The sequence below is a fragment of the Symphalangus syndactylus genome, chromosome 5 (genome assembly GCF_028878055.3).
Source record: "Symphalangus syndactylus isolate Jambi chromosome 5, NHGRI_mSymSyn1-v2.1_pri, whole genome shotgun sequence".
NCBI classification, from domain to species: domain Eukaryota; kingdom Metazoa; phylum Chordata; class Mammalia; order Primates; family Hylobatidae; genus Symphalangus; species Symphalangus syndactylus.
Genome location: NC_072427.2, coordinates 58,755,926 through 58,768,256, shown reverse-complemented (window position 1 = coordinate 58,768,256; position 12,331 = coordinate 58,755,926). Strand labels below are relative to the sequence as shown.

The window sequence follows — 12,331 nt, the reverse complement described above, 5'->3', positions numbered from 1 at the left end:
TAATTTCTGTATAAGGTGTAAGGAAGGGGTGCACTTTTAGTTTTCTGCATATGGGTAGCCAGCTTTCTCAACACCATTTATTAAATAGGGAATCCTTTCCCCATTGCTTGTTTTTGTCAGGTTTGTCAAAGATCGGATGGTTGTAGTTGTGTGGTGTTATTTCTGAGGCCTCTGTTCTGTCCCATTGGTCTATATCTCTGTTTTGGTTCCAGCAGCATGCTGTTTTGGTTACTGTAGCCTTGTAGCATAGTGTAAAGTCAGGTAGCGTGATGGCTCCAGCTTTGTTCTTTTGGCTTAGGATTGTCTTGCCTATACGGGCTCTTTTTTGGTTCCATATGAAATTTAAAGTAGTTTTTTCTAGTTCTGTGAAGAAAGACAATGGTAGCTTGATGGGAATAAAATTCAATCTACAAATTACTTTGGGCAGTATGGCTATTCTCACGATATTGATTCTTCCTATCCATGATCATGGATTGTTTTTCCATTTGTTTGTGTCCTCTCTTATTTTCTTGTGCAGTGGTTTATAGTTCTCCTTGAAGAGGTCCTTCATATCCCTTGTAAGTTGTATTCCTACGTATTTTATGCTCTTCGTGAGAATAAATGCAATTGCCAATGGGAGTTCACTCACGATTTGGCTCTCTGTTTTATTATTGGTGTATAGGAATGCCTGTAATTTTTTCACATTGATTTTGTATCCTGAGACTTTGCTTAAGTTGCTTATCAGCTTAAGGGGTTTTTGGGCTGAGTCGATGGCATTTCTTAAGTATAGGATCATGTCATCTGCAAACAGAGACGATTTGCCTTCCTCTCTTCCAATTTGAATATGCTTTATTTCTTTCTCTTGCCTGATTACCCCAGCCAGAACTTCCAATACTATGTTGAATAGGAGTGATGAGAGAGGGCATCCCTGTCCAGTGCCGGTTTTCTAAGGGAATGCTTCCAGCTTCTGCCCATTCAGTATGATATTGGCTGTCGGTTTGTCATAAATAGCTATTATTTTGAGATACTTTCCATCAACACCTAGTTTATTGAGTGTTTTTAGCATGAAGGGGTGTTGAATTTTATCGAAGGCCTTTTCTGCGTCTATTGAGATAATCATGTGGTTTTTGTCATTGGTTCTATGTGATGGATTATGTTTATTGATTTCTGTATGTTGAACCAGCCTTGGATCCCAGGGATAAAGTCGACTTGATTGTGTTGGATAAACTTTTTGATGTGCTGCTGGATTCAGTTTGCCCGTATTTTATTGAGGATTTTTGCATCGATGTTCATCAGGAATATTGGCCTGAAATTTTCTTTTGTGTGTGTATGTGTCTCTGCCAGGTTTTGGTACCAGAATAATGCTGGCCTCATAAAATGAGTTAGGGAGGAGTCCCTCTTTTTCTGTTATTTGGAATAGTTTCAGAAGAAATGGTACCAGCTCCTCTTTGTACCTCTGGTAGAATTCGGCTGTGAATCCGTCTGGTCCTGGGCCTTTTTTGGTTGGTAGGCTTTTAGTTACTGCCTCAATTTCAGAACTTGTTATTGGTCTATTCAGGGATTCAACTTCTTCCTGGTTTAGTCTTGGGAGGGTGTATGTGGTGTCCAGGAATTTATCCATTTATTCTAGATTTTTCTAGCTTATTTGCATAGATGTGTTTATAGTATTCTGTAATGGTAGTTTGTATTTCTGTGGGATCAGTGGTGATATCCTCTTTATCATTTTTATTGCGTCTATTTGATTCTTCTCTTTTCTTATTTATTAGTCTGGCTAGTGGTCTATTTTGTTAATCTTTTCAAAAAACCAGCTCCTGGATTTTTTGAAGGGTTTTTCGTGTCTCTATCTCCTTCAGTTCTGCTCTGATCTTAGTTGTTTCTTGCCTTCTGCTAGCTTTTGAATGTGTTTGCTCTTGCTTCTCTAGTTCTTTTAGTTGTGATGTTAGGGTGTCAATTTTAGATCTTTCCCACTTTCTTCTGTGGGCATTTGGTGTTACAAATTTCCCTCTAAACGTTTATTGCTTTAGCTGGTGTCCCAGAGATTCTGGTATGTTGTATCTTTGTTCTCATTGGTTTCAAAGAACATCTTTATTTCTGCCTTCATTTCGTTATTTACCCAGTAGTCATTCAGGAGCCCGTTGTTTAGTTTCCATGTAGTTGTGCGGTTTTGAGTGAGTTTCTTAATCCTGAGTTCTAATTTGATTGCACTGTGGTCTGAGAGACAGTTTGTTGTGATTTCTGTTCTTTTACATTTGCTGAGGAGTGCTTTACTTCCAATTATGTGGTCAATTTTAGAATAGGTGCATGTTGTGCCGAGAAGAATGTATATTCTGTTGATTTGGGGTGGAGAGTTCTGTAGATGTCTAAGTCCGCTTGATCCAGAACTGAATTCATGTCCTGAATATCCTTGTTAATTTTCTGTCTTGTTGATCTGTCTAATATTGACAATGGGGTTTTAAAGTCTTCTACTATTATTGTGTGGGAGTCTAAGTCTCTTTGTAGGTCTCTAAGAACTTATTTTATGCATCTGAGTGCTCCTGTATTGGGTGCATATATATTTAGGATAGTTAGCTCTTCTTGTTGCACAGAACCCTTTACGATTATGTAATGCCCTTGTTTGTCTTTTTTGATCTTTGTTGGTTTAAAGTCTGTTTTAACAGAGACTAGGATTGAATCCCTGTTTTTTGTTTTTTTTTTGCTTTCTTTTTGCTTGGTAAATATTCCTCCATCCCTTTATTTTGAGTCTATGTGTGTCTTTGCACGTGAGATGGGTCTTGACTCTTTATCCAATTTGCCAGTCTGTGTCTTTTAATTGGGGCATTTAGCCCGTTTAAATTTAAGGTTAATATTGTTCTATGTGAATTTGATCCTGCCATTATGATGCTAGCTGGTTATTCTGCCCATTAGTTGATGCAGTTTCTTCATAGTGTTGATCGTCTTTACATTTTGGTATGTTTTTGCAGTGGCTGGTACTGGTTTTTCCTTTCCATATTTAGTGCTTCCTTCAGCAGCTCTTGCAAGGCAGGCCTGGTGGTGACAAAATCCCTCAACATTTGATTGTCTGTAAAGGATTTTATTTCTTCTTCAGTTATGAAGCTTAGTTTGGCTGGATATTAAATTCTGGGTTGAAAAGTCTTTTAAGAATGTTGAATATTGGCCCCCACTCTCTTCTGGCTTGTAGAGTTTCTGCTGAGAGATCTGCTGTTAGTCTGATGGGCTTCCCTTTGTGGGTAACCTGGCCTTTCTCTCTGGTTGCACTTAACATTTTTTCCTTCATTTCAACCTTGGTGAATCTGATGATTATGTGTCTTGGGGTTGCTCTTCTCGAGGAGTATCTTTGTGGCGTTCTCTGTATTTCCTGAATTTGAATGTTGGCCTGTCTTGTTAGGTTAGGGAAGTTCTCGTGGATAATATCCTGCAGAGTGTTTTCCAACTTGGTTCCATTCTCCCCATCACTTTTAGGTACACCAATCAAACATAGGTTTGGTCTTTTCACAGTCCCATATTTCTTGGAGGCTTTGTTTGTTCTTTTTCATTCTTTTTCTTCTCTAATCTTGTCTTTATGCTTTATTTCATTTAGTTGATCTTCAATTTCTGATTTCCTTTCTTCCGCTTGATTGATTTGGATATTGATACTTATGTATGCTTCATGAAGTTCTCGTGCTGTGTTTTTCAGCTCCATCAGGTCATTTATGTTTTTCTCTAAATTGGTTATTCTAGTTAGCAATTCCTCTAAGTTTTTATCAAGGTTCTTAGATTCCTTGCATTGGGTGAGAACATGCTCCTTTAGGTCAGAGGAGTTTGTTATTACCCATCTTCTGAAACCTACTTCTGTCAATTTGTCAAACTCATTCTCTGTCCAGTTTTGTTCCCTTGCTGGTGAGGGGTTGTGATCCTTTGGAGGAGAAGAGGCATTCTGGTTTTCGGAATTTTCAGCCTTTTTGTGCTGTTTTTTCCTCCTCTTCGTGGATTTATCTACCTTTGGTCTTTGATGTTGATGACCTTCGGATAGAGCTTTTGCATGGGTGTCGTTTTTGTTGATCTTGATGCTATTGCTTTCTGTTTGTTAATTTTCCTTCTAACAGTCAGGCCCCTCTGCTGCAGGTGTGCTGGAGTTTGCTGGAGGTCCACTCTAGACCCTGTTTGCCTGGGTATTGCCAGCAGAGGCTGCAGAACAGCAAAGATTGCTGCCTGATCCTTCCTCTGGAAGCTTCGTCCCAGAGGGGCACCTGACAGATGCTAGCTGGAGCTCTCCTCCATGAGGTGTCTGTCGGCTCCTACTGGGAGGTTTCTCCCCATCAGGAGGCACGGGGCTCAGGGACCCACTTGAGGAGGCAGTGTGTCCCTTAGCAGAGCTCGAGTGTTGTGCTGGGAGATCCTCTGCTATGTTCAGAGCCAGCAGGCAGGAACTTTTAAGTCTGCTGAAGCTGCGCCCACAGCCACCCCTTCCCCCAGGTGCTCTGTCCCAGGGATATTGGAGTTTTATCTATAATACCCTGATTGGGGCTGCCTCCTTTCTTTCAGAGATGCCCTGCCCAGAGAGGAGGAATCTAGAAAGGCAGTCTGGCTACAGCAGCTTTGCTGCACTGCCGTGTGTTCCACACCCAGTTCGAACTTCCTGGCGGCTTCGTTTATACTGTGAGGGGAAAACGGCCTAATCAAGTCTCAGTAATGGCGGACACCTCTCCCCCAACCAAGCTCGAGTGTCCCAGGTCGACTTCAGACTGTTGTGCTGGCAGCGAGAATTTCAAGTCAGTGGATCTTAGCTTGTTGGGCTCCATGGGTATGGGATCCGCCGAGCAAGTCCACTTGGCTTCCTGGCTTCAGCCCCCTTTCCAGGGGAGTGAGCGAACAGTTCTGTCTCGCTAGTATTCCAGGTGCCATTGAGATATGAAAAAAACTGCAGCTAGCTCAGTGTCTGCCCAAATGGCCGCCCAGTTTTATGCTTGAAACCCAGGGCCCTGGTGGTGTAGGTACCTGAGGGAATCTCCTGGTCTGCAGGTTGTGAAGACCATTGGAGAAGCATAGTATCTGGGCCAGAATGCACTGTTCCTTCATGGCACAGTCCCTCATGGCTTCCCTTGGCTAGGGGAGGGAGTTCCACAACCCCTGCACTTCCCAGGTGAGGTGACGCCCCACCCTGCTTCGGCTCACCCTCAGTGGGCTGCACCCACTGTCTAACCAGCCCCAGTGAGATGAACTGGGTACCTCAGTTGGAAATGCAGAAATCACTCTCCTTCTATGTTGGTCTTGCTGGGAGCTACAGACCAGAGCTTTTCCTGTTCGGCCATCTTAATCTCTGTCCCGATGTTGATTTAAGTATATAAATCTTTCCCAAGCCCCACGGGTACTCCCACATAGTATACCTCATTTAGTTGCTGAAATAATTCAGGTATGTATGAATATAGTTTCTTTCAAAACTAAGATGACAAACCAAAACATCACCCAGTTTCATTTCTCCAAAAGACTCATCTTTTAGTCCACAGGAACCTGGCATTTTAAGTAAATTGCATCAGCACCATCATCTTCTCTTTATCTTGTAGACTCACCTGGCCACCATTTCTTTCTCCTTATGGGAGGCATATCCGCTGCTGCTAAGGGGCTTCAGAGGGGATGACAAGAAGTAGAGGCGATGATTGGTGAAGTACTGGTCAACCAGCGGGAGGAGAACCTGGAAAACGCACCACAAATCAACTTCTAGGAAGCTATCCAAAACTCTTCATTTGGTTCATTTAAAAGTGTTTATTTTCAGTGAGCGAAAAGCCTCTGAACTCTGGTCCTGTAATTTCCAGGAAATTCTACCCCTTTGGTCCTAGTTTCCATCGCACTTTCCTTTTCTATGCCTCAAACCAGAGTCCTTGGGGGTATGTGAAAGGAGACAGCCATGGACTAAGGGCCCAAAGAAACATGTGCACATTTGCAGAGGAGTCCTATGGGACAGCTGCACTCAGACAGGGCTTCTTGGGCACTGCATCCAAGAGGCACTCGAGGCATGGCTTAGTGCCACTAGCCTCAAGCATTCTGTCTGCTTCTCAGAGCAAGGCGACTCAAGCCCTTCTGTGCCTTTAGTCCTCTGAGTAGGGCTGTATGGAAGAGACTGCTAACTAGTGCCCAAATTCATTCTCCCCTTCTTCCTTTTGACAACAGAATCCCACTGTGTTTTAGCTGGGTAGAGAGCCACCCAGGCAGAAAATGTATCACCCAGTCTCCCTTGCAGCTAGATGAAGCTCAAATGGAACTTAAACAGGTCCTGTGCCTTCTCCCAGTCCCTGAACTTTTCCTTGGCATTTGAGGTATCATATGGTACCAGAAGAGGGTACCATATGTACCACAAGGGTAAACTTGTCATCTCTCACCTTACTGACCCCAGGAAGTATGTCTGGGGTCAGTAAGGTGAGAGATGACAAGTTCTAGCCATTGGGATAGAACTTTTAAAAAGTAACAGCTTGCCTTCCCTTCTCCTTTTCCCTTTCCCACAGATGCAGTGCAGGTGAGCCTGTCTGAACCACGCACACAGGCCACACCTCCGGAGACGGTGGAGCAGCAAGAGAGGAAGAACCTGGGTTCCTGGGTGATGGTGTGGGGCTAGGCAGGCTGCATCCCTCCTTGGACTGCCAGCCTCCCTTGGGACTGTTAAACAACAGAGAAATATACATGCACCTCACTGAAGCCACTGGAGTTTTAGATATCTTCATTGGATCCGCTTAACCTGTTTCCTAAACAGTAGAGATCCTAAGAAGAAAGTAATTTGATTAAGTGCAGGGCCACTTACTTTGGCAAAGAATTTGATCTCCTGGTCATGGGGAGACTTTTCAGTTTTCCCACTGCTGACAATGGCTTCTACAAAGACACAGGTAACACAAAGTTGGCCAGAGTTACAAAGTAAAAATCAGTCACAACATTTTAGAAACAGAGCAGCTTTTCTAAATGCTATTTAAAAAGGCTATCTGATTTCACAAAATATATTTTACAAAGTACTTTACAACTGTGCTGGTTAGTTATTTCTTGTGTCAATTCTTTAAGCTGTTTCACTACCCTTTTGTCTACTTTAGCAATCAGAAAGCAGCTTCAAGGCTGGGCGCGATGGCTCACACCTGTAATCCCAACACTTTGGGAGGCTGAAGCAGGTGGATCACTTGAGGTCAGGAGTTCGAAACCAGCCTGCAAAACATGGTGAAACCCCATCTCTACTAAAAGTACAAAAATTAGCCGGGCAGGCGTGGTGGCGGGCACCTGTAATCTCAGCTACCTGGGAGGCTGAGACAGGAGAATTGCTTGAACCTGGGAGGCAGAGGTTGCTGTGAGCCGAGACTGTGCCACTGCACTCCAGCCTGGGCAACAAGAGCAAAACTCCATCTCAGAAAAAAAAAAAAAAAGAAGGAAAGCAGCTTCAGACAGGTTGAGTCATATGTCCACAGTCATAAAGCAAGAAAACAGGAAAATTAAAATAGGATAAGTTGTGCGAAAAAATGACAAAAGGTTCAATCAAGTCCACTAAAAAAACTAAGGAGTTTTTTGTTTGTTTGTTTGTTTGTTTTGAGATAGAATCTTACTCTGTCCCCAGGCTGGAGTGCAATGGCACGATCTCGGCTCACTGCAACCTCTGCCTCCCGGGTTCAAGTGATTCTCCTGCCTCAGCCTCCCGAGTAGCTGGGACTACAGGCATGCACCACCACACTCAGCTAATTTTTTTTGTATTTTTAGCAGAGATGGTATTTCACCATGTTGGCCAGGATGGTATCCATCTCTTGACCTTGTGATCCTCTCGCCTTGGCCTCCCAAAGTGCTGGGATTACAGGCGTGAGCCACTGAGCCTTGCTGGATTGATTTTTTTTTTTTTTTTTTTTTTTTTTTTGAGACAGAGTCTTTCTCTGTCCCCCAGGCTGGAGTGCAGTGGCGCGATCTCGGCTCACTGCAAGCTCCGCCTCCCGGGTTCACGCCATTCTCCTGCCTCAGCCTCCCGAGTAGCTGGGACTACAGGCGCCCGCCAACACACCCGGCTAATTTTTTGTATTTTTAGTAGAGACGGGGTTTCACCATGTTAGCCAGGATGGTCTCGATCTCCTGACCTCGAGATCCGCCCGCCTCGGCCTCCCAAAGTGCTGGGATTACAGGTTTGAGCCACTGCGCCCGGCTGGGATTGATTTTTTTTAAGTCGGGGGAAAAAATCTCAGCCACTGTTTTCCCCCTAAAATCATGCATCTAAATGAATCATAAAAAGTTACAGTCTGAAAGGATTATTTCTTGATAAAAGAATATTGAATTCTTTTGGGAAATTTCATGATGATACTTACCTAAATGGGCAATAAATTCTTGAGCAGAATCAACGTATTTCAGGATCTTCTTCAAGAACTTATAGGCAAATCTCTTCTCCATGGAGGAGGCATCCAGCTCCATATCCTTCATACCCCTACATTGGATATGGACAGACCCCAGGAAGTAACAGAGACAACCATGTCACCCAGGCGCACCACCAGGTCCTACCAGTGTTGAATTTAATTTCCAAATGTTAGTGGTTATTCTGGCATAGTGACATGACTCATCATTTGACTGATTTCCCCTCTCACTTGGAACCTGCCTATGTGAGCACAGATTTTTTGGAAAGACCTTTATCATTCATGCAATGAGTACTGAACTGGGGATGTCTGAGGGGAAAGCAAAAATCTCTACTCTTATGGAAAGAATTTACATGCTAGCTGTAAACAGACAAAAACAAAATATAAATTAGATGGAATCTTAGAAGTTAACACATTTTGTGAATAAAAGAAAAATTAAAGCAGAATGAAAAAGTCCAGACTGGTCCCGAACTGGTCCAGAAAGTCCAGCCACCGTGCCGCCCAGCCTCTGGGTATATTTTAAAGGTAAAACTACCAGGGTTTGCACACTGTAGTGTTAAATAGGGTAGTCAGGGTTGGTCTCACTGGGAGACTGATGCTTCAATAAAGGCTTGAAGCAGATAAGGAGGTGAGCCATATGGACATCTGGGGAAACAGTTCTTAAGGCGGAGTGAAGAGACAGTGCAAAGGTCCTGAGGCAGGAGCATGCATGTTGTGTTGAAGGTTAGAGGGGTAAGGGGTAGGAAGTGGGGACAATCATGTACATCCCTACAGGCCATCCTTAGAATTTTGCTTTTGCTCTGAGTGAGAAGGGAAGCTATTGGAAGTTTTCAACAGAGAAGTGACATGATATGACTTGCATCATAACAGGATCACTGGTTGCTGTGTTTAAAATTGACCATGGTGGTGAGTCAAGTGTAGAAGCAGGGAGCACAGGCAGGAGGATAAGGATAGCATGAAGTGGGTGAGAAGTGGTCAAATTCTGGGTATTTTTATTTGAGATGGAGTCTCACTCTGTCACCCTGGCTGGAGAGCAGTGGCATGATCTTGGCTCACTGCAACCTCTGCCTCCTGGGTTCAAGCAATTCTCTGCCTCAGCCTCCCGAGTAGCTGGGATTACAGGCATGCACCATCATTCCTGGCTATTTTTTTGTATTTTTAGTAGAGATGGGGTTTCACCATCTAGGCCAGGCTGGTCTTGAACTCCTGACCTCATGATCCACCTGCCTTGGCTTCCCAAAGTGCTGGGATTACAGGCGTGAGCCACTGCGCCTGGCCTCTGGGTATATTTTAAAGGTAGGACTGCCAGGATTTCCTGAAGGATTGGATGTAGATTGGGAGAAAAAGAGGAGTCAAGGTTTTTTGCTTGAGAAGGTAGAAGAATGGCTTGCCGTCGAGTGATGGGGAAGCTGAAGACAGAACAGGTCTGAGCAGGAGTGTGGGGAAGCCAGGATTTCTCCTTGGCTACAGGGACCTCGCTTGATCATCTGTGCATCCAAATTCCTACCACAGGGTCTGGCATGTGGTAGACAACTGGTTCGGATATGTTTGCTGAATTCAATTATCTTTCTTCTTGATTTCCTCCTATTTCCTTGACTTCCTTTATCATTAGAGTAAATGGGAATTTTTCATTTCTGTGAGCAAGTTGTTTATCAGCAAATCACACCACAGATTCATCTTGGTGTTAAGAACAGGATTAAAATGACGACGGGAGTCTTTCTCGAATGCTTCCCCGGAGGCTATCTCCTGCTGTCTGACCTTTACTGTTTGACAACATGGCAAATAAGTCTTGCTATTTTTTTCATATGAGATACAATAGAAATGTTTGTATAGATTTTTATTTTTATGTTTGCCATTCAATGGCAAAAATTCTATAGGAAACTAGAAGAAACAGCAGCTTGCTCAATAAATGTTTCTTTTAGGAAGAATGGCTATATCGGAATAAAAACACTGGCTTTTCATTTGACAAAGAACTCAGCAAGCATGATCCTACATAGCACAGCCCACCAGCACCATTTGACCAGGGAGAAAACAGCCTGACTTTAAGACTTAAGCAGCCAATGCCATTCTATATAAAACATTCATCTAGATGATTTTGACTTATGTAAGTTTGAGATAAAACATCTTAGGACATCATGATGCATTCAATCTCTCCCGTAGAGTTGTATCTTCCTAAGAATCAATTCCCTTTGTTCCAAGACTGTTTATGTCAGTTATGCTTACTATTATTACTATGTAATTTAATATCATACAAAACAACAAAATAAAAGTATGAAGAGAACTGCTGATTCTATGAAAGCTAAGATGCATATTTTGTAAAGACTTGCAATTGCAGGCTTCCAAATACGTAATTTTTGAATTAGGTATGGGTGAGACAACTGTCAAAGATAAGGGAGGAAATTTGAAAAATATCTAGGGTACTATGTAATCCATCACATAAACAGAACCAATGACAAAAACCACATGATTATCTCAATAGATGCAGAAAAGGCCTTCAATAAAATTCAACATCCTTCCTGCTAAAAACTCTCAATAAACTAGGTATTGACGGAACGTATCTCAAAATAATAAGAGCTATTTATGACAAACCCACAGCCAATATCAAATAAGGTATCAAATGAGAGCTATTTATGACAAACCCACAGCCAATGGGCAAAAACGGGAAGCATTCCCTTTGAAAACAGGCACAAGACAAGGATGCCATCTCTCACCACTCCTATTCAACATATTATTGGAAGTTCTGGCCAGGGCAATCAGGCAAGAGAAAGAAATAAAGGGTATTCAATTAGGAAAAGAGGAAGTCAAATTGTCCCTGTTTGCAGATGACATGATTGTGTATTTAGAAAACCCCATCACCTCAGCCCCAAATCTCAAGTTGATAATCAACTTCAGCAAAGTCTCAGGATACAAAATCAATGTGCGAAAATCACAAGCATTGCTATACACCAATAACAGACAAACAGAGCCAAATCACGAGGGAACTCCCATTCACAATTGCTACAAAGAGAATAAAATAACTAGGAATCCAACTTACAAGGGATGTGAAGGACCTCTTCAAAGAGAACTACAAATCACTGCTCAACGAAATCAGAGAGGACACAAACAAATGGAAAAACATTCCATGCTCATGGATAGGAAGAATCGATATTGAGAAAATGGCCATACTGCCCAAAATAATTTATAGATTGAATGCTATTCCCATCAAGCTACCATTGTCTTTCTTCACAGAATTAGAAACAACTACTTTAAATTTCATATGGAACAACAAAAGAGCCCGCATAGCCAAGACAATCCTAAGCAAAAAGAACAAATCTGGAGCCATCATGCTACCTGACTTCCAACTATACTACAAGGCTACAGTAACAAAAACAGCATGGCTGGTACCAAAAGAGATATAGACCAATGGAATAGAACAGAGACCTCAGAAAAAATGCCACACATCTACAACCATCTGATCTTTGACAAACCTGACAAAAACAAGCAATGGGGAAAGGATTCCCTATTTAATAAATGGTGCTGGGAAAACTGGCTAGCCATATGCAGAAAGCTGAAACTGGATCCCTTCCCTACACCTTATACAAAAACTAACTCAAGATGGATTGAAGACTTAAACATAAGACCTAAAACCATAAAAGCCCTAGAAGAAAACCTAGGCAATATCATTCAGGACATAGGCATGGGCAAAGACTTCATGACTAAAACACCAAAATCAATGGCAACAAAAGCCAAAATTGACAAATGGGGTCTAATTAAACTAAAGAGCTTCTGCATAGCAAAAGAAACTATCATCAGGATGAACAGGCAACCTACAGAATGAGAGAAAATTTTTGCAATCTATCCATCTGACAAAGGGCTAATATCCAGAATCTACAAGGAACTTAAATTTACAAGAAAAAAAAAATAACCTCATCAAAAATTAGGTGAAGGCTTTGAACAGACACTTTTCAAAAGAAGACATTTATGCAGCCAACAAGCATACCAAAAAAAGCTCATCATCACTGGTCATTAGAGAAATGCAA

General features: G+C 42.3%; 1 protein-coding gene across 4 annotated transcripts in view; it reads right to left on the bottom strand.

Moving 5' to 3' along the window:
• The window catches only part of RYR3 (ryanodine receptor 3), a 565,081-nt gene that overhangs the window by 108,020 nt on the left and 444,730 nt on the right, over nucleotides 1–12,331 (bottom strand). For all 4 annotated transcript variants that reach the window (XM_055278588.2, XM_055278589.2, XM_055278590.2 and 1 more), the window contains exons 58-60: nucleotides 8,271–8,386; nucleotides 6,749–6,816; nucleotides 5,526–5,647 (exon numbers count right to left, since the gene is read on the bottom strand). In XM_055278588.2, the coding sequence (XP_055134563.2) occupies nucleotides 5,526–5,647; nucleotides 6,749–6,816; nucleotides 8,271–8,386 (306 nt within the window). The remainder of the gene's footprint in view (nucleotides 1–5,525; nucleotides 5,648–6,748; nucleotides 6,817–8,270; nucleotides 8,387–12,331) is intronic.